The 21,611-nt window shown below is 40.0% G+C and overlaps 1 protein-coding gene across 2 annotated transcripts in view; it reads right to left on the bottom strand.

Annotated features, from left to right (window-relative positions):
* LOC150086778 (uncharacterized) overlaps positions 1-21,611 on the bottom strand; it is a 236,181-nt gene that overhangs the window by 155,357 nt on the left and 59,213 nt on the right. For both annotated transcript variants that reach the window (XM_090371572.1, XM_090371569.1), the window contains exon 2: positions 10,895-10,965. In XM_090371572.1, the coding sequence (XP_090227698.1) occupies positions 10,895-10,963 (69 nt within the window). In that variant the 5' untranslated portion in view covers positions 10,964-10,965. The remainder of the gene's footprint in view (positions 1-10,894; positions 10,966-21,611) is intronic.

Raw genomic sequence — 21,611 nt, 5'->3', positions numbered from 1 at the left:
TGATGAAGGAATCTCAGATCACCTAGCAACAGACGAGTGTTGCAAAACTAGCAGCATTAATCCTGGAAGTTCGCCGTATTAGCGTCAAAGAACTAATGAAGAGCTCCAAACTAGTGTAGGGTCTGTGGATAACATCATCCATCAACAGTTGCATATGAGTAAAGTGTCAGCTAGATGGATTCCCAGAGTTCTGACCCCTTACCAGAAGAAGAAAAGAGCACAATGTGCACATGAAATGTCTGTGCCAGGAAAAGTTGAAATATTACCGCATCCTGCTTATTCCCCCTACCTTTCACCCTCAAATTCCTTCCTCTTTCCTGCCCTGAAGTCTGCTGACGATGAGGTGATTTCTGCTGCCGATGCGTGGTTTGAAGGACAGTCAAAGGACTTCTACAAACCTGGTCTACGGAAGTGTATTGAGATGAGTCAAGCTGCATTTTTTTTCCGGTGTGACTATATTGAAAAAGTGTAATCCATGGTGTTTGTTTCAACCTTCTGTCACAACTGCTTCTGGGTGAATAAAAATCTTTTTTTGAACTCTGCATTGTTACAAATTACATTTTTAATTTGTAACAGAGTATCCATCTGAAAATGGGTTCTTCAAACAAGATAATAAGCCATCAGAATTGTTCAGAACCGGTTCCAGGAAACAGGAGAGTGAATTCAACCTCCCTATGCACGATCTCAATACAATTGAGAACTGATGTGATGACGAGGAATAAGATCTTCGGATTAGACATACAACCATCCAGTTTGCAACAGCTGTGGGGAACAGTCGAGTCAAGATACGTTATAATCCCTGTGAAATGATCTAAACATCTCGTCACGTCCATGCAACCAGGAATTCATGCTGTTCTGAGGATTAAATGGGACCGACTCGCTATTAGGTAGGTGCAACTAATAAAGTGAGCACTTAATGTATAGTGGTATTCTGTTCTTTCAACATCTGCAATTTTATTTTTATTATTGAACTGCAATCTCTCTCTCTCTCTCTCCATGTATAGCTATTTTTTGACATCCTTCATTATAGTATAGTGATTTCTCCACTTGACCCCCCTTTGTTAGGGAGATCTTTGGACAGTAGAGTATACTAGAGGATTCTTTAATCGGGGCTGTAGTTAGCAGCCTCAGGAGGAGGAAGTAGCCCCTGTAAGCTATTCTGAGTTTTTCACCCCACAAAACATGTAAATTGCATGTGAACACATTTGTACAGACATAATACAAGCTAGTGGATTATTTTCTAGGTCAGGGGGTGGCTAAATCTTTTAAAAAAACTACCCCCGCTTGCTAGAACACACAATTACGCATTGTGTGTTCTGAAACAGTTGTGTGCAGGGCCTACACGCAACTGTTTCAGATAGCGAACAAAATGCTTTATTATCCTTCTTAATCATACCAAATCTTTCACTCCTAGATTCCTGAAATTCCTCGCTACTCTCCCCTCTTCATTTGAACGTTTTTGTTTCTTTGCTCGTTGAGCTGTATTCTAAACAATCCGTAAAGGGCAAATAGCAATTAAAAAATTTATTAGAATTTATGGCAATTAATGAAGAATAATCTCCACACGAGGTACAAATCGTAATTGATAATGAAGGAGGCTACACTAAATACTGAATGTGGATAATATATCTCGCATAACTTTATCAACAACTTATGTTCTGAATAAATGTGTGAAATATACGAATTTTTTTTCATTAATTTCGTTCGAATCCTTCCAATAACGGTAGAAACTTTTATGTGCTCTTTTTTCATTCTGTCGTTGGCTGAGTTAGTGGTTCTCAGGCAAGGTTAGCGAGGTTTGATCCCCCCCCCGAGAAGTCTGGTTTTTGTTCGGCAAAACGCGACAACCGACCTTGAGGACACACAATTTTCAGACGTAACACACACGGTTGGTGAATGAGATAATTCTTCGACCCTAATGTTTGTTTGTTTTTTAATCCCAACAACAACAAGTCTTGTTTATCCATTATGGAATTCGAATAGGTACTTCTGCTACTCCATCTCCATTCCCTGTTATCATTTTCCTGGATGCTTTTTAAGAGCTCTCCACAGAAATCTTTCACCCTATAATCATTACATAGTTTATCTAACCTGAGATTTATTGAAAAAAAAAATCCCTAACACGTGCATCTAAATAGGTTCTTTACTAGGTAGGATAAAAACATGAACGTTAACCAATAAGTTCTGTTCGAGGCAGGTAACTGTATCATAAGAAATTTCAATTGAGTTATAAGGTGGATATCCTAATAGTATGGAACCCAGTTAGCAGGCGCGGTCCCCTAAAGATTTCTTTTTCAATTTCTTGAAAGATTTCAAGTTTTCTTATTTGCTATTAAATCGTGTTCAAATGAGGAAAAACCATGCAACCCCGCCTGAGACCGACTAACTCAGTCAAATCGTGAAAAAAGCCAATAAAAATTCCTCGTGTCATGGATTCGAAGGGTCTTTTCCATCCCGTGTGAGAAGGGGATGATTATAACAACTGTGCCACCCGTGAGAGCGTGCAGGATAGAACAGCAGGAACGCTTCAAGAAGCGATCGAATAACGTAGCTCCATTTCCCAGCAAATAATAAAAACCCCCTCACTTTGACCTCGACCTACAATGCGTATGTTTAATTTGTTGCACTAAGCTCTCTATAAAATGGTCATGTTTCTTAGAAGCGTAATTTAGTGCCACGTATGTTGAACGCAAAGAATTAAGTCAATTCTAACTCGAAACGTCTTCCACTTATGCAGAACTTCAGAATTGAACCATTAAGAAAATACCGCGGACGATTTTACGCGCGATTATTTCTCCGAATGACTGCCTGTAATCTGTTTGGATATTTCTCTCTTCTAACAGAAGGAAGATTCAGTGCTAAATCCTCTTGAGACATTCGATGTCAGTGGAGAAGTTCAGAAATATAGCGGCTATTGCTTCATAATAAACGAAAGCCAATAATTCTTAAGTATGGTTTAGAAATCACTACTTTATGTTGTCCCATACGTTTAGTCACAGGATATACGATCGAAGATCGCATGCGCAGAAATGGTGTAATTAGAGTATTATGGTGGTGATGTCAAGGAGGAGGAAATTATGACAACAATTTCGGGCACATTGCAATTCAAAATAGGAAACTTACTGGAGTAAACGTAAGCTATGGCCAGCAATAATGTCTCTGGAAATTTTTTCAGCCAATAAACAATAATACAAAGACCCATTTCTCTTCCTGTGGTATAGATTATTGTTGTTGCGATGTCACTGAAAAGAATCGTAATGAAATTGATATCCCCCTGTAGAAGTAGCCACCCCGCAGTACACCATTGTAATGCGGATACCCGGGTTGCATTCTTCGTGACAGGGAGAGAATTATAAACGCATTATTCGATGCCAAACTTTCTGCAAAAGTTCTTAATGAAAGTATCACTACAATGGTGAAAGAAGCTTTGCATCTTATTGGAGTTTGCTAGTTGGTTTCCAGCGTCAGATTTTTTTTTTTTAATTTCTAAATACTTAAAATTTTATCCTTTTCTGGAAGAGTAAACAATTGGGATATTTCTTTAATTATTTAATCAATTCTATTTAGAGAATTCTAAGCATCGTTTTAAGTATTGAATTAGAGCTTTAATTCAATTGCGATATATATTTTTTTTATCTTAGTTCGTCTGCAACATCTTCCATTGCGAATGTTGCAGACGAAAAATCAAACAGAAGATTGAAGTAAAAGAGGCAGACGACACAGTGAAATCTCATTACGAACAGAAAACTAGTGTTAAAAATAATTTGGGATATACTAGGAACGGTTCTTATGAGATTTTGTAAGGTGAGTGGTCCTATAAGACAGTAAATGAAGCACAGATCAGAAAAAGTACGAAGAAAGAAGGAATCCACTAGAGATATAATAAAATTTGTAATTTTTAATGTTAAGACATTTGTGCCGGGATTGATAATAATGGAAAAATAATAGATCGTTTGGTACAGAAAAGTATTAATAAAATGGAAAGGGAGGAAAGAAATTAATCTCAGCGAGAGGCAGAACCAAAAGAACGCTCAACTGAAGTCGTTCGAGAACAGGACAGAAACGAAGAAAAATCAAAACAGATGGAACGGCATAATAATAAAATAAAGATTCTGGCTCGTGTCGAAAACAAAGTTAAAAAAAAAAAAGGATTGGTGGGGATAAAAAAGAAAATCTAGACAAAGATAAGAGTGCAGACAGAAAGAAACAAATATGCAAAACAGACCAGAAAATTCAATAAGATATATCAACTTCCGGTTATCCTAAAGCATTGATGTTTTATGATTAAGACCGCTCACTGTGATAACAAAGGCATTTTTCAGTATCAGAGGTAATCCAACAAAGTCTTGTGAGATGAAGATTAAATTACTTGGAATGCGAATTCAGAGAACTAGTTATATTGCAATCACGGTATACGCATAGCACTTGAAAGTTCAAAGCTTACCCGTTTCTCAGCAACGCAGGCTTTCCGATGGGTCATCACGACAATAATTAATCCAAATGGAGACATTCAGTTCTGCTGTGAGTTGTGGGTGACGCACTGCATCCAGACAGACATTCCCATGTCTGGACAGTGATTGTCCCTACTGCGCTAGCAGTTGACACCACTCTCCTCCTCTGATAGGCTGCTTTACTAAAACAGGCCGTGGCGCTAACGGCACTATACGAACTGGCTGACCATCCCTGTCTTAACAAATACAACACTGGAGCACGTGTGCTCTACAAATGCACCGTTTACTCATGCGCATTGGTACTGGCACAGGTGCTGTGGATACTATGCGTGTCACGGTCCTCTGCATTATCTTTAAAATTTGGTGAAACATTTCAAGAGGTCGTGACCTATTGGTAAACGGAATTTTAATTCGTTTATTATCTTTATTAACCGTGCGGATAATTTATTAAGTAATATACTGTAAAATTAGAATGTAAAATCTATAAAAATTTCTATAAATTTCGACAGGATTCAAGTCGCTTGCCAAGAGGTCACGGCGCGTTGCTACAGTAACAGAATTATGGGTTATTACAATAATCACTTATTGGTATGTGCGGCTGCTACTGCAGACAAATCAATATTTCCGCTTTAGCCAGTTGTTTTTGCCTTTCTTAAGACAATTAGATCTTTGGGTAGGCGGGCTCTTGGCAAAAATCGTACCATTTGAAAGACATTTCACGCAGCAATGGTGGACATTTACAGACCCTCCACCACCCTATAAGTTTAATAATTAATTTAATGTATTATTGAGTTTAATCATTAAAAGAGCTAGATGAATTTATGGTCAATATCTCTTTCTCTGCCTTATCAAAAGCAACATTTCTGGAATCTTTTACTATTCATATTCCACGAGGTCACGGCTCATCCCAGATAGAGTACTAACACTTTCAACCAGATGCCTATGATTTAACAAGCTATGAAAATGTACAGCAATTAATTGCAGTGACAATCAGTTATTGCTGTAAAAACTCAGCTGGTTCACTAATGGCCCCAGTTTATTCCATTCTCTTGGCCTTCCCAAAACAACCTTTCCTTTGACCGCCACACCACTCTACTGTTGAGATTACAGCTTTTACAGAGATAAAGTAATTGACTTTCTGAGACTACAAACAGCGATATCGAAGCAATCGAGACGAGGGATACTGGTAACCTTCTTTTCACATGGCTGTAAACTAGCGTAACTGTGGTAACATGATAAAAATACGTCTAGTTTTCGGAACTTAGATAATGTCATCTTTTTATGTCTCTTTCCCCTACTACACTGCTCGACAAAATTAACAGAACAAAATGTTTTTCATTAATATTTTATTGTGAACAATTTCAAGAGACAGGAACCATTACAAGAAGGGCTACGTCAACCAGAACAGACCACAATCTGGCTCAAAGATCAAGATGGAACCCTACAGCGTCCTGTCATCAACTGTCCCTTGAGGTTGCTGCGGCCTCAAGTGAAAAAATTTCCAACTGGACTGTGTTAAGAAGGCTGAAATCAAATGGAGTCTACGCAAGTAAGCCAATGGTTTGTATCACATTAACCCCAAACCACCGTAGAGCTCATCGAAACTGGTGCCATGACTTGGAACCCTGACAAATGGAGTACAGTTCTGTTCTCTGAGTCCCATTTTAGCCTACAAACAAATTCTAGAAGTCATTTCATCTGGAGACAACGAAGAACGTGGTACCATCCCTCCAACATCAGAGAAAGGGGATACTTACGGTGGAGTTGGTGTTCTCGTGCGGTGCGGAATAATAATCAACGGCGCACTCCTCTTCATGTGAGGATACCATAACTGTACAGAGGTGCCGAGAACAGATCCTCTAACCTATGTGCAACTCATTAGGAGTCCGGTTGGCCCAGATTTTCTTTTCATGCACAAAACGCCACTGCACATAGAGCTCAAGTGGTGGAGCAAAATCTTGAAACTGAAGATATCCAACGACTGCCATTGCGAATACGATCACCAGACTTAACTCCGATCGAACGTGTGTGCGAATTTCTTGGGCGTCGCATTACATGCCGACAGCCAATCCTCTATCACTTGATGAGCTAAGGTCTGCGCTGGTGAAAAAATGGGATTTATTGCCACAGTATCTGATAGACACCCTTATCTCTAGCATGGTTTATTGTCAGGCCTGTTTAGCCCTCGGAGGAATCATACACAATACTGATGCCACGTGACCATTATTTCGAGCATCTTTTGTCGTCTTCTGCAATGTGACCATTTTGGTAATTCTTATACAACCTCTATAAATGTCCCTTATAGCTGTCCGAAGTTTCTCGCCATCACCATACGAAATTGTCTCGCTGCACGAGTTGCACCACGTTTTCTACGTGTTCTATTAATTTTGTCGAGCAGTGTGTTACTAAGGGACTATTAGGAAATCAAACTGCCGCTAACAAGCACCTGTATGTTGCTATGACAATATTGACCCGCTTATTAATGGTCTGTCATTTACACAGACGTACTTTCTTTAGGGGTTCCCCTAATCAATTATGAAGAAACGAAAAATGAAAGTTGCTTTTGATTATTTTTATCTGAACGTCTAGTATTTTTAACAGATTAATATTAAAAGAAAAAAATTAATTATTTTAGGATTTTATAGGGTGGATAACAGATCTGACATAAAGATTGGTGTCTTGTTCGTCGGCTTGTGCTTTTATCCTAAGGAGATTTGTGCGTGGTTGACTATTTCGTCAACTCGCAATTTCAATGCAGGTACGTTCGTTTATTCGAAAGCGGCTCTGATGTCGGGTTTTCGTTTACCACGTTTGATTGATCCTGGTGTCTTTTTGTGTATCAAAATGTAGAACATTCTGCAGGTGTCGTAGCGATGTACCTTGTCAGGGTTCCAAGTCAACCTGTGGTTCCCTCAAGAAGTAGCGTCTTCGTTTATTGAGACAGCATTGGGAATGGTGGATTTACATCCTCACCTGGATGAGGATGGAATTCTGCTCTGTCGGATATGGAGGATTCCCCAGAGTTATGTTTTTGATCTTGGTCTGTTTTTTTTTTAGTTTATCTAGTGCTCATCTTAGGGGACACCTAAGATTAGCTATTGACGAATACAAATTCTGTTAATTGCCAGGAACTGTTTGTCACATTTAAACCAACATTCACAAAGCATTTGGTTTTTAGGGCTGCCACACTTTTAGGAGGTTATTAGGACTTTAAACAATACAGTATACTGTGTATGTGGAAGGCATCGGAACTCTGTAGCAGCAAAATATAAGTTGTTTTTGGATTCGAAGATGTTAAGATGGCCATCCGGAAATTCGTGCTACCTGTAATATCTTGTAGAATGGTTCTCCTGTAAAACTTCGGGCTTCTATGAAAGTGATTTGGGATTTCTTTATTGTGCGATCCGTACTCAGCGTGTTACTTAGAGTAGATGATATGAACAACATGAATCCGTGGTACTCCATATGCTGGAAATATCCAATCGTTCGTTCCTTAGTAAAAATCTTCTTTGCCTCACTAATTTAGAAAACATAATAAAAAAGTATCATATTAGGGCCACCAGAAAATTTCCTCATCTACCCGTGTGTATTATTTGCTTGTGGTCAATATGAATGTTTTTCTGGATGAAAAACCCGAGTTTCAGGAGAACTAATTCAAGAATTAAGAAATGCACTAATGCTTTTTTAAGACTCATCTTGAATTGTACATTACTTGGAACGTAGATTCTGATACGTATAGTGTTCTCAGTCGTAGCAAGAGAATGTTAATTCTTTGCCCCATTTAAAGAGGGTCTGTGAACTATACTGGTGTCTGTTTTCATGTGAATTATAGGACACAAGAGTTGGTGTATTAGCATTAGCATTAGTAGAGGCATTTGATGCAAGAAAGCAAGCTTATGCAGCATCAGCCAAAAAAAAAAAAAAAAAAAAAAGTAACATAAATAAATAAAAATAACCACTTCCACTTCACCCCTCTGTTCGTTCGAAATACCTGTCCAGCTGAGCCTTAAACTTATTTAGGCTATCAACTTCCACGACAAGGGATGGAAGTCTGTTCCACCCACCAAATACCCGCTGGCTAAAGGCAAATTTCCGCACATCTGTCTTTCCTCAATTTGAATTTATGCCCTCTCAGGTGATTTTTCTGAGCTAGAGGAAGAATCCCATCAGCATGGAGCATGCTCAAACCATTCAAGGCTTTGTACACCTCTATCAGATCACCCCGCTGGTGCCTAGTTTCCAGACACTGTAATTTGCAAAACTTAAGCCTTTCTTCGTAAGAGAACCCCTTTGTCCCATTCACTAATCTAGTTGCCCTTCTCTGTACTCGTTCCAGCAGCTCTACATCCTTCCTGAAATGAGGCCTCCAGGCCTGTATACAGTACTCTAGGTGTGGCCTGACCATTGCCTTATACAAGGGAATAATCACCTCCTTATCCCTGCTAGAAAAATTCCTATATATCATTGACAATACACCATGAGCTACTCTTGCAGCTCGTCTGCACTGCTCAGAGAACTTCATATCTGCCTGCACCACCACCCCCAGGTCCCTTTCATTCTCTACCACTGTCAGTGTAGTACCACAGAGTTGATACGTTGCTCTGGGGTTGCTGTTTCCCATATGTAGTACTTTACATTTGTCAATGTTAAACTTCATTTGCCACCTCGAAGCCCATCTGCTCAACCTTTCCAAATCCTGTTGCAGCAGCATAGTGTCAGTAGTGTCCTTGACAACCCTGCCAACCTTTGTATCGTCTGCAAACTTGGACATTAAGCCTGATATACCATCATCAATATCATTTATAAATACAGAAAACAATAAAGGCCCCAATACTGAACCCTGAGGGACTCCACTAATAACATTAGTCCACGATGAGCAGTGTCCATTGATTACCACTCTCTGTCTTCTCCCCCTCAACCACCCCTTTATCCATAGCAGCAACTTGCCTCCAATGCCACACTGCTCCAATTTGTGCAGCAGTCTTCCATGTGCAACAGTATCAAAAGCCTTTCTAAGATCCAAGTATATAATATCAAAGTTATTCCCTGCATCCAGTTCTTTTGTGACTGCATCATAGTATCCAATCAAATTGGTCAGGCAAGACTTCCCCTTAACAAAACCATGCTGTGTCCTAGCTATAACTGAAGTCTTGTCTAGATGATCCTGCAGTGCTTCTTTCACCAGTGCCTCCATTAATTTTCCGGGAACAGAAGTTAAACTCACAGGTCTATAATTACTTGTGTCAGCCTTTGATCCCCCTTTGTGAATTGGGGTCACATTTGCACATCTCCAGTCAATGGGTACCTCCCCTGAGTCCAAGGAAGCTCTCATAATTATGGCTAAGGGTTTGCTTACCTCCTTTGCTGCCTCCTTTAATATAACTGGATAGATCCCATCCACCCCAGGTGCCTTTCTTGTGTTTATCTTCAACAATTTCTCCTCCACTTTGCTCTCAGTTATTACAAGATTCTCTAGCTTACTGCTAGAGTTGAATACACCTCTGGCATTCCCCTCGCTGAATAACTCCTCATGTGTGAATGTCGATGCAAAATATTCATTTAGTTTGTTAGCTACCCGAGCAGGGTCATCAACAGTTGACCCATCGATCTCAAGTGGACCAATCTGATTCATCCCCTTCCTTCTAGAGTTTACATAAGTAAAGAACTCTTTGCTGTTTTTCTTCGCATCCCTTGCCAAGGATCTCTCGTAATCTGCCTTCGCCTGCCTAACCTCCTTTGTAACTTGGTTACAGATCAACTTGTATCTATCATAGGCGTCCGTGTCACGCGTTAATTTGTATGTATCCCATGCATTTTTCTTCTCTGCCATATGCCTCATTAGTTCATCTGACAACCATTTAGGCCTAAACCTTGAACAATATTTCTTAGTTGGTATGTAAAGCCTAGTAGCTTCCACGATAAGTTCTTTGAATGCTTCCCATTTTGAATATTAGATTTACTTCATGGCTTGTTTTCAGAGTATCGTTAGAATACAAAATTATTTCAATTTCCTAGATTGTTTACCTGTACGAACTTTCCGAACCAATCTCACTTTGGATTGAATGCTTCACAAGACTTAGAACAGATAAAATGAGAACTTTTCCCTTGAGATGAATGGAGTAAGAAATTTCAATGTACAATTAAATAACCAAACGTATTTTCGGTTGAAATATCAAAGTATTCGTTTAATTATCCTTCTGCAGCACCAACCACCTTGATATAAAATTTTTACCGGTGCTCTACCGGGTACAGTGAGTTTGTTTTCATTTAGAGAACAAACTCACTGTTTATAGGGGGCAGCAGATATGATTTTTTACACATAGCAGCGTAACTTTCTTAAATATGCATTAAAAATGTAAAGAAAGGATGCCAGATATCCTTTCTTCTATGAAAACTATCAAAGAGTACCTAAACTCTGAATTTTCATAACTAAAATGACCTACCTCTGTCTGGAGATTTGGCGAAGGTAAGCTAAGATAAGCAGGATCCTTGCCATCCCTGCCAGGAACCATACCTTTAAGAAATAACAGGGAAATATTATTAACGAGGTCAGAATATTATAATTAAAACAATTAATTAAATACTTATTTGCAATTTCAAATACAACCCCACATTGTGAAGTACAATGCAATACCAGGAAGTTTGATTCACCAATGTAAACTCATTAAATCCCGGGTTCCCAACGTGTGGGTCGCGAACCCTTAGGGTTCGCGACCCACAGGTTAGGAACCCCCAAGAGACTGAAATGTCACTTAGGGACAAAGCATTCAGAACAGACTTAAAAGAATTTGGAGTTCTTTCGACTCCATGAAACTGGTCTCAGACGTCAGACTTGATCCTACAGGAAGTTTTCAACAACAGAGCACAGCAGCAGTACAAGCATCATATGAAGTCGCATTGGAAATTGTCAAACAAAAAAAACCTTACACGATTGGAGAAACGGTCATCAACATCTGCATGTTAAAGATGGTGAAGTTAATTCTTAGGGAAGCCAGCGAGATAAAGATGCGACAAATATCTGTCAAATAACAATATGTCCGTAGACGTGAAAGACGTTTTGAATGAAATCAAAGTTTCTCCATTGTTTTATTTTAAAGTTCATGAATCAACGGTCGTAAGTTCATGTTCTCAGTTGCTTGCCTTCGTGAAATATATTCATACAGATGACATCAAAGAAGAATTCCTGTTTTGTAGTGCACTTGAAAGTACTACAAAAGGTGAAGATATTATGGAGAAGATAAGTACCTTTTTTGAAACTGGAGGACTACAGTGGAAAAGCATCTGTAGGGTTTGTACAGATGGAGCGCCAGCTATGCTATGGTCAAAGTCGGGCTTTCAGACAAAAGTGAGAGAACTTGCTCACCAAGCAAAAGGATATTCACTGCATGATTCGCCGATATGCTCTTGCCAGAAAGACTCTTCCAGCTCCTCTACAAAAGGTATTTGATTCTTGATTTGATGTAATTCACAATTTTGTGAATTACATCAAATCTGGAGCCCTCAACACTGGTCTGTTTAAAGAACTCTGTAAAGACACGAATTCTGCTCACGAGGTTCTTTTCTACACTGCTGTACGCTGGTTGTCGAAAGGAAATGTTGTCAATCGTGTCTTTTAGTTAAAAGATGAAATCAAGTTGTTCCTGGAAGTGCAAGGGAAACATGACCTTGTGGCTGGCTTTAATGATGAAGTTTAGAAGAAGAATTACTTACTTAGCAGACATTTTAGCCCAGCTAAATAAGCTGAACCTGAAACTTCAGGGAAAGGTAACACACATTATCCAATTTCAATTAGGTTAGAATTATATTCTGAAAAATCTATTTTTAATGTGTTTTCTGTACCCTATTAAAAATGCCCTTTTTATGCAAATGTGGTGGGAGTCGCGGGTTACTTGGCTATTATAAAAGAGGGTCGCGACTCGAAAAAGGTTGGAAAACACCGCATTAGATAAAGGGGAAATCTATAAAACAAAACCAGGTGGTGATCTCTTTGAGGAGAAATCTAAACGGTATCTTCACCCTTTATGGTCTCATTAATTTGATGTTCCCGATTGAATGAAGAAACCGGTTAAAGAATGGACTTTCTATATCGAATTTTAAGTATTTGAAAGACCTTTGTACAATAAAAAAATGGCCAAAATACCCCATTAAACTGTTCAACCATCCATTCATTATTGTACTACTTCTAAATACATTCACTCGTGCTTCATTCAACATGAAAATTGGAATAAAAAAATCATATCCATTAGAACTGCAAGTTCCTTAGCTAAATTACATCTTTTCTGTAAATAAGGAGACTTATTTAGAAAGAATTCCCAAAGAACATTAAGTGCGGAATGAGAGAACCGAGGCAAAGCTCAACTAATAAGAAGAGAAGGAATGGGAGTGCTCAGCTGTCGAACTGAATATAATGAGGATGGAGTAACGGGAGTAAATTGGCAGCTGAAAATATGCCATCATTATTTCTACGTCCCACCAATCTTTTACGTGTTCTCCTCTCCTCTGCTGGTACCATATTGCCTTTTTTTCGTGGGTTGTTTATTTACGGCTAGATTGCCAAAATAAGAGGGTATCGAGATGTGAACTAGTCTATAATTTACAGTTTTTTTCTCAGGCATTCTCTTGGTGCAGATGCAGACCTCGAGAAACCTGAGTATGAAAAATCTAGTCTATCATTCCAGAAAATCGTCAGAAACAAAATATTTCCGTTAACTTTTTTTGATTTCACAGAAATTTCTATAATATTTTGTACAATAAAACTGTCAAACTGCGCAGGAATAAATAAAATGAGAACATTTTTTTGCTATGTGTTCGTCAAAGATTCAAATGTCTTATGTTGGTTTTTTAAAATCGCATCTTGTGATCAGTATGAAGAGGAGTTCCAAAATGTTTCTTTCATGGGTCCACTCAAGCAATAATCGTTTGTGGCGAGATTTAGTTAGTGCAGGGATTGGAATGACATTGGATAGGTCTTGGATTGGACAAAAGTTCTTTTAAATCGAGGCTGCAAAACCCGAGTTTCCGGGAGTGAACCCCAGGTCTACTGAAAGAGCGTGTGCTACTGCACTCCCGCTCCTGACCATTCGGCTAGGCCCATGTGTATAATGTCCATAAACTGCGTGTGTTATCTCATTGGTTTGCCTGTTTCGCTGGGGGCGAAAAACCATGCAATCCTCTCCTGAGACCGACTAACTCCTCCACAGATTGATAAGTTCCTTGCGTCATTGATTGCATTTAGCGCAATAGTACGCTGAACCACTTTAAAGATTCAGATAGTTTAACGTGAGTCAGTAAACAGACTCACATTACACTATCTGTATCCCTCCAGGGAGCTCGAGCCTCAAGATTAATAACAAACCTCCATCTTTATAAGAAAAATTGCCAAATACGTAGTTTTAAAAGTTAAACTCTTTTCAACAGAACAGACTGTCTATCGTAATATATATATCAATGTTAATTAATTCTTCTGATGTCTAAACAACATTCCTGGAGTTCATGATGAGGAGCAACTCTTGCAACAGAGTACAGAACCAACATCCATTAATGCAAAGCTACATAACTATGTTAAGTCTTCGTCAACAATCTTACACGTGTTCCTCTTATCGATTTCTTCCTTTCAAGATGATTAGCCTAACTTGAGAGGTACTCGGAATGACAAGAAGTAGCCATTAGCAGTTAAAAGTAGGCACCGATATAAAATAAAATCGCCGTTACCACGGAAACAAGAACTTGAGATAAACAACAGTTTTTTTGTAAACTAGTATGCGTATATAAAGAGAGAAAATTGGCTGCTTAAAATTTATTTTCTGAATAGCAATTAAGACACCAAAAGGAAATTCAAGAAGTTCAATTAAGATAAGAATGGAATAAAGAGAAGAGAAGGACTGCTTGTTGTTTATCCTGATTTATGGAGGTGGAACAACTGTTAATGTTCTTTTTAAATAGTTCTTAGAATCGGAATTTATTCTACAAAACGAACAGTTTGAATTATTAAGAGCATGAGTGGTTCATGAATAAAATTAGTAGTTGTTGTAATAACTGCATGATGTATGATTTAAAAGGGTACATAAATAAAATAACCAAGCTGTCTGAATTCCAAATTGTTGATGCACATTTAGCAGGGGCATCGATGACCACAACTGCTGATTTGATTAAAGTATCCAAAGAAACTATCAACAGTATGAATTCATTCACCAAGTATGGAAAAACAAAACCTCAAGGAGAGTTTACGTTTAGTAAATGCCAAAGGAAGAGCATCATCCTGATTGTCTCGTGTCAATCATAAAACATGGAGGACGATCAACAATGGTTTGGACCACAATATCTTGGTATCATTTAGGGCCTATCATCACCCTGAACGGGCGAATTACTGCCATTGATCACCTTGTTATTCTGGGTAACTAGGTTCATCCCATGTTGCAAACATCCTTTTCCACAAACAATACCATGTTTCAAGATGATTATTCTCTAATCTTGGTTTGAAGAGCATGCAACTTCCATGGCTTGCACAATTATGAGACTCGTTACGTTATTGAGCAACTGTAGATATATTTGGAGAAGAAAGGAAGAAGCAGATTTCCTCCATCTTCGTCGCTCAAAGAGCTTGAAAAGTTCCTACATGAAGAATAGTAGTCCATTCTTCCTCTTAAGACTGTTCAAGATTTGCTTGAATCCATTCCATGTAGCATACAAGCTGTTTTAAAAGCAAAGGGTGGCCCAACACCATACTAGCGCATATCTGTAACTCTTATCACAGGTGTTTCCATTATTTTGTCCATCTCCTATATATCCAGATCCATGCAGTTTGTTTCTTTTAGATTTAATCACTAAAACAGACAAGTAGTCATCGCAGTAATACATTGTCTACCTTCTTGATTTTCTGCCAAATCCGAGTTATCGGAAGAAGCTGTGCAATCCTCGCTTGACTGACTAATTAGGCAAACCGTGTGCAATAACAGCTATATCCACAAATTCTTAAAATCCTCGCCCATTCCTTTAACAACCATTTTTATTTTGACACTACGTCTTTTATGACATTGTGGTCATTACCATTCCTTAATACTAACTCGGTCTTGGTGAGAATTGCATGTAGGACAGCTGGGTTCCCCTTCTGTCTACTGACATGCTGGGGATTGGTTCAAAATTGCGAAATTTGAAGTCGAAGAATTTTGGGCTCTTGCGAACGGATTGGTTTTAAAAAATTCTGTCCTTTTATTGACCAAATTAGCATATTAAATCTTATTCTATAAATTAGCTTCATAGTCATATGCGATAGTTTATTTTTAAATTTACTAGAGATTTTTTAAGTTACTACTTAATATATGTAGAACCATTGTATCGGTAATTTTGCGCGAATATCAGAATATCATATCTTGTAACTTTTACTGTAGCGCGAGTTCTGGGTTTTTAGCGTATTAAAATAGGTATCTCGAAAGTTTGAATCAGGTAAGTTGGCATTTAATAGACAATTTTATTATCTATTATAATTTTACTTGGGTAACGGTATAGTGTAAACCCTTTGCTTTGAGTCCTAGTCCTCAGACCTGCAACTCAAAGCTACCAAAACCAAGAACATCTGACCCTACAGAATGACGAAACTTACCGAGCCCTCACCCAATTTACAATGGACCTATTCACCAGGCAGAAAGCGCTACCCACCACCATAGTATCCGAATCAATAGGTCAAACAGCCATGGTTGCAAACTGTTGCTGCGCATCGCTGAGCCTCGGATGCTAACGCCTTGGACCAAACTTACACAAGAATTGACGAACAAACCATTTGGAGTACAGAACCCAACTTGACCCCTCACATTTCGAGTAGTCAACTGGTCTCCCCACTTGATTTGGACAACACATTGAGAGTAGGAGTGTGCTATAGGCCTAATGATTCTGATGAGTATAATAAGAAACTGTACAGGGAAATAGAGTGGGCCAGTAAATCAGAGAGTCTTATTATGGGGGATTTTAATTTCCCAGATATTGACTGGAACTTGGTGGCTGGTCACTCACACACTAGCAAGGCTTTTGTGGATTTATTGGATGATTGTTTTCTGCATCAGCATGTTCGGGAGGCAACTAGAGGGAGGAATACTCTTGATTTGATTATCAGCAGTGATTCTTCATGCATTAAGAATCTGCAGATAAATGAACCACTAGGTGGCAGTGATCACAGTGTGCTGAAATGGGATTTACTCAAAGAGGTAACTACCATTAGGGGTAAAGGGAAGGGTTATTGCTTTCGTAAAGGCGACTACGATGGACTGAGACAGTATTTAAATTCTATACAGTGGGACCAACTGATGATGTTACCAACAGCAAATGCAAAATGGGAAGCATTCAAAGAACTTATCTTGGAAGCTACTAAGCTTTACATACCAACTAAGAAATATTGTTCAAGGTTTAGGCCTAAATGGATGTCAGATGAACTGATGAGGCATATGGCAGAGAAGAAACATGCATGGGATACTTACAAATTAACACGTGACACAGAAGCCTATGATAGATATAAGCTGGTCTGTAATCAAGGCGGATAGCCAGGCAGGAAAAGGCAAATTACGAGAAATCTTTGGCAAGGGACGCAAAGAAAAACAAAAAAGAGTTCTTTACCTATGTAAACTCTAGAAGGAAGGGGATGAATCAGATTGTTCCACTTGATATCAATGGTTCAGCTATTGATGATCCTGCTCAGGTGGCTAACAAACTAAATGAATATTTTGCATCTACATTCTCACATGAGGAGTTATTCAGGAGGGGAAGGAATGCCAGAGGTGAGTTAAACTCGGGCAGTAAACTACAGAATCTTGAAATAATTGGGAGTAAAGTGGAGGAGAAACTGTTGAAGATAAACACAAGAAAGGCACCTGGGGTGGATGGGATCTATCCAGTTATTGTTGTTTGGTTTTTTTAGGAGCATTAGCAACTAAGGCCATATTGCTCCGGGATATGCGGTGGTAATTCCCTGACCTTTCCGCATCCTCCGTATTTGGTGGTGACGGGCTCGAACCCCGGTCTAATCAAGAAGCGTGTGCTACTGCACTCCCGCTCCTTCCCACCTGGCTACGGAGTCGCCTATCCAGTTATATTAAAGGAGGCAGCAAAGGAAGAAAGCAAACGCCTAGCCATAATTATGAGAGCTTCTTTGGATTCAGGGGAGGTACCCATAGACTGGAGATGTGCAAATGTGACCCCAATTCACAAAGGAGGATCAAAGGCTGACACAAGTAATTATAGACCTGTGAGTTTAACTCCTGTTCCAGGTAAATTAATGGAGGCACTGGTTAAAGAAGCACTGCAGGATCATTTAGACAAGACTTCAGTTATAGCTCAGACACAGCATGGTTTTGTTAAGGGGAAGTCTTGCCTGACCAATTTGATTGGATACTATGATGTAGTCACAAAAGAACTGGATGCAGGGAATAACTTTGATATTATATACTTGGATCTTACAAAGGCTTTTGATACTGTTGCACATCGAAGACTGCTGCACAAATTGGAGCAGTGTGGCATTGGAGGCAAATTGCTGCTATGGATAAAGGGATGGTTGAGGGGGAGAAGACAGAGAATGGTAATCAGTGGACGCTGCTCATCGTGGACTAATGTTATTAGTGGAGTCCCTCAGGGTTCAGTATTGGGTCCATTATTGTTTTCTGTATTTATAAATGATATTGATGATGGTATATCGGGCTTAATGTCCAAGTTTGCAGACGATACAAAGGTTGGCAGGGTTGTCAAGGACACTACTGACACTATGCTGCTGCAACAGGATCTGGAAAGGTTGAGCAGATGGGCTGAGAGGTGGCAAATGAAGTTTAACATTGACAAATGTAAAGTACTACACATGGGAAACAGCAACCCCAGAGCAACGTATCAACTCTGTGGTACAACACTGACAGTGGTAGAGAATGAAAGGGACTTGGGGGTGGTTGTGCAGGCAGATATGAAGTTCTCTGAGCAGTGCAGACGGGCTGCAAGAGTAGCTCATGGAGTATTGTCAATGATATACAGGAATTTTTCCAGCAGGGATAAGGAGGTTATTATTCCCTTGTATAAGGCGATGGTCAGGCCACACCTAAAGTACTGTATACAGGTCTGGAGGCCTCATTTCAAAAAGGATGTAGAGTTGCTGGAACGAGTACAGAGAAGGGCAACAAGATTAGTGAATGGAACGAAGGGGTGCTCTTACGAAGAAAGGCTTAAGTTTTGCAAATTACAGTGTCTGGAGACTAAACACCAGCGAGGTGATCTGATAGAGGTGTATAAAGCCTTGAATGGTTTAAGCATGCTCAATGCTGATGGGATTCTTCCTCTAGCTCAGAAAAATCACCTGAGAGGGCATAAATTCAAATTAAGGAAAGACAGATGTGCGTAAGTTTGCCTTTAGCCAGCGGGTAGTTGGATAGTGGAACAGACTTCCATCCTTTGTTTTGGAAGTTGATAGCCTAAATAAATTTAAGGCTGAGCTGGACTGGTATTTGGAACGAACGGAGGGTGAAATGGAAGTGTTTTTTTTTTTTTTTTTTTTTTTTTTTTGGCTGATGATGCAGAAGCTTGCTTTCTTGCATCAAATGCCTCTACTAATGCTAACACAAGTGATGCAATCAATGACAGGGTTCTCACATATCTTGACAAATTCCTCATCATTGACTCTGGACCAACTTCTCTCCACTGGACGTGACATCTCTCATCAACAAGAAACCTAACATCGGTCCCTAGACTTGACCAATCCTATCCCTTCAATCTGGATGCGACAAAGTCACCGAATGGAGTCCCATTGACAACACCTGGAGTAGACCTTCCCAAACATGACCTATCCACCACAGCACTCACGCCGCTGGAGCCTCCACTCTGATTTCCACCAAGTTGTCGGCTCCTACTGACTGCCCGTACCTACCCTGCACTTGCGTGGTATCTTTTTTTTTTTTTTTGCGGGGTTGGTTTTCCATACGGCCACTCAACTCTTCCCTCTGGTGAGGCATTGGGCATGCCACAATGTTTGCAGGGCCCATCTTCCCTGTCGGCCTTTTCCTTCTATTTCCTACCCCCCAGTCTTCTGCTTCCCCCTTACTTTTCTCTTACACAACGTCGTTTTTGTGGGGGGTTGTTTTTCGTCCCCTCGCCACCCTACTATTCCCTCGGGTGAGGTATTGGCATGCCACACTGTTTTCAGGGGCCATCCACCCTTACTTTCTTTTACACAACGTTTTTTTTTTTTTTCCCATTCCCCACAGGTGTAAATCTGCCGACCGGGCTAGCCAGGTGGGTAAAGTGCCTACCTGGCAACCCAAAGGTCGCGGGTTCGAATCCCGCCTCGGGCTTGGATCAAAGTACTGCAAAAACCTTGGGAGGTGCACTATGGCCACAGAAGCCGATGCGCCAACAACTACCAAAAAAAAAAAAAAAAAAAAAAAACAGGTGTAAATCTAAATACATCAAAATTATTGCCCGACCTATTAGGCCCTAGAACAAGTTTTCAGCGAACAACCCTACGCTCTGTTAAAATTACAAAAAAAAAAAAAAAATCAAATTATTTATTAGGGTCACCCGTAATTGATTACATCTACCCATGTGTTTTCTGTCTGTAAATTGTGTGTGTTCTCTGGTAGATTTGCCTGTTTTGCTGGACGAAAAACCCCAGTTTCTGGGGTAAAAAACCTTGCTATCTACGCCTGAGACCGACTAACTCAGCCACGGAGTGAAAAGAGCCTATTAAAGTTCCTCACGCCATCGACGGGATTCGAACCGGGGCCTTTTTTCAAGCCGGTGTGGGGAGGACGGTGACGATACCACTGTGCTACCCGCGCAGACTGTTAAACTTACAACCGTTGCTGAAGAAACAGCGATCTTCTCATTCTCAAATCTGTTCCTAGCCACTGAAATTCCAGGAAAGTAGGTGACAGGACCCGCCAGAGTAATATTGCATCTGTGGTACACCCGGTCAGCCTTTCCGTAACACGGTGTGTTAACGTCGGGTTCTACTAGGGGCTTGGCAGCTAATAGACCGAAAGAACAAAGGGCGTAGCACAATATACTGCACATGATCCCACACACCTTCAAATCTCTGGCCCGATTCAATGTACACCCGCGAAGATGGGAGAAAACCCAGAACCATTAGACACCTTACCTGGACTCAAAGCAAAGGACGCAAAGTAGCAGGAGTGCTGTGGTTCGGGGGGGGGGAAACAGGGAGAATGCTATACTCCGAATCACGGCCTTACGAAATGTATTACTTCTTTGATGTTTGCAGAACTGTCTTGAATTGGACATGATACAGCCAAGAGGGATGTCATCGCGTATGTTCGATGAAAAGAGTGCGAGGACATTAGGCACCAACTCAGCGTTCTGATAGGCGTTTATGAGAGCTTAAAGAACGGGATGGATGCCCTCGAAGGAATTAAATTGAGGGTCTATCAAGCTCTCAGCTGCCCACCTCAATACCAGAGATTGCACTTGCGCATCAGGCAACCCCCAAGGCAGAATACGCAAGTCCAACAGGGGGTAGTTATTGTCGGTTACTGTATCGTTAGGGAAACGGGGAATATATTGTGCAAAAGGAATAGGACGAATAGCACCAGAATATCTGTCAGGGACAAAAGTTGATGGCGTAATAGGGCACATATCTTTTAAGGACACAAAAGATGATATTATCGTACATTTTGGCACTAATAACACTAAGAGCAGGAGATCCGAGGACTTACTTCACAAATCAGGGGAATGCTGAGAAAAAGTCGCGAGTTAGGGTTGAATTCAAAAGCGAAAGGAGAGAAAGCGTACATTATGGGATCCTTGTAAATTAATCCGGCGCTGGAGAGATTGAGCAAGGCTCATGGTGTAGAGGTTTATCAGCATTGTCTGCTGCGCTTGTTAACAGGAGAGAGTGCTTCTATAGGGATGGAATACAGTAAATAGAAAGAATGCAACAATATTTTCTGATACTATTGAGGTAGTGTTAGGGAGGATTCAAAAAACTGCTAGCTTGTGGGGATACACAGATTACTATATTAAAAATAGCCGCAGACAGAGATGAAAGTGATTCTTGCACTGCTTCTGTTGGAACATGCAGCAGCAGCACGGAAAGCGATGTACCGGGGATTTCAAGGCCTGCTGTGAGTCATTAATGGAACAAGGAAATACATGGACTATGTTAGTGTAACTAACATAGTCCAT

Source organism: Mastigoproctus giganteus, chromosome 4 (assembly GCF_048544385.1).
Source record: "Mastigoproctus giganteus isolate SK-2022 chromosome 4, ASM4854438v1, whole genome shotgun sequence".
Taxonomy (NCBI): domain Eukaryota; kingdom Metazoa; phylum Arthropoda; class Arachnida; order Uropygi; family Thelyphonidae; genus Mastigoproctus; species Mastigoproctus giganteus.
This window is presented reverse-complemented; position numbering and strand designations above follow the sequence as displayed.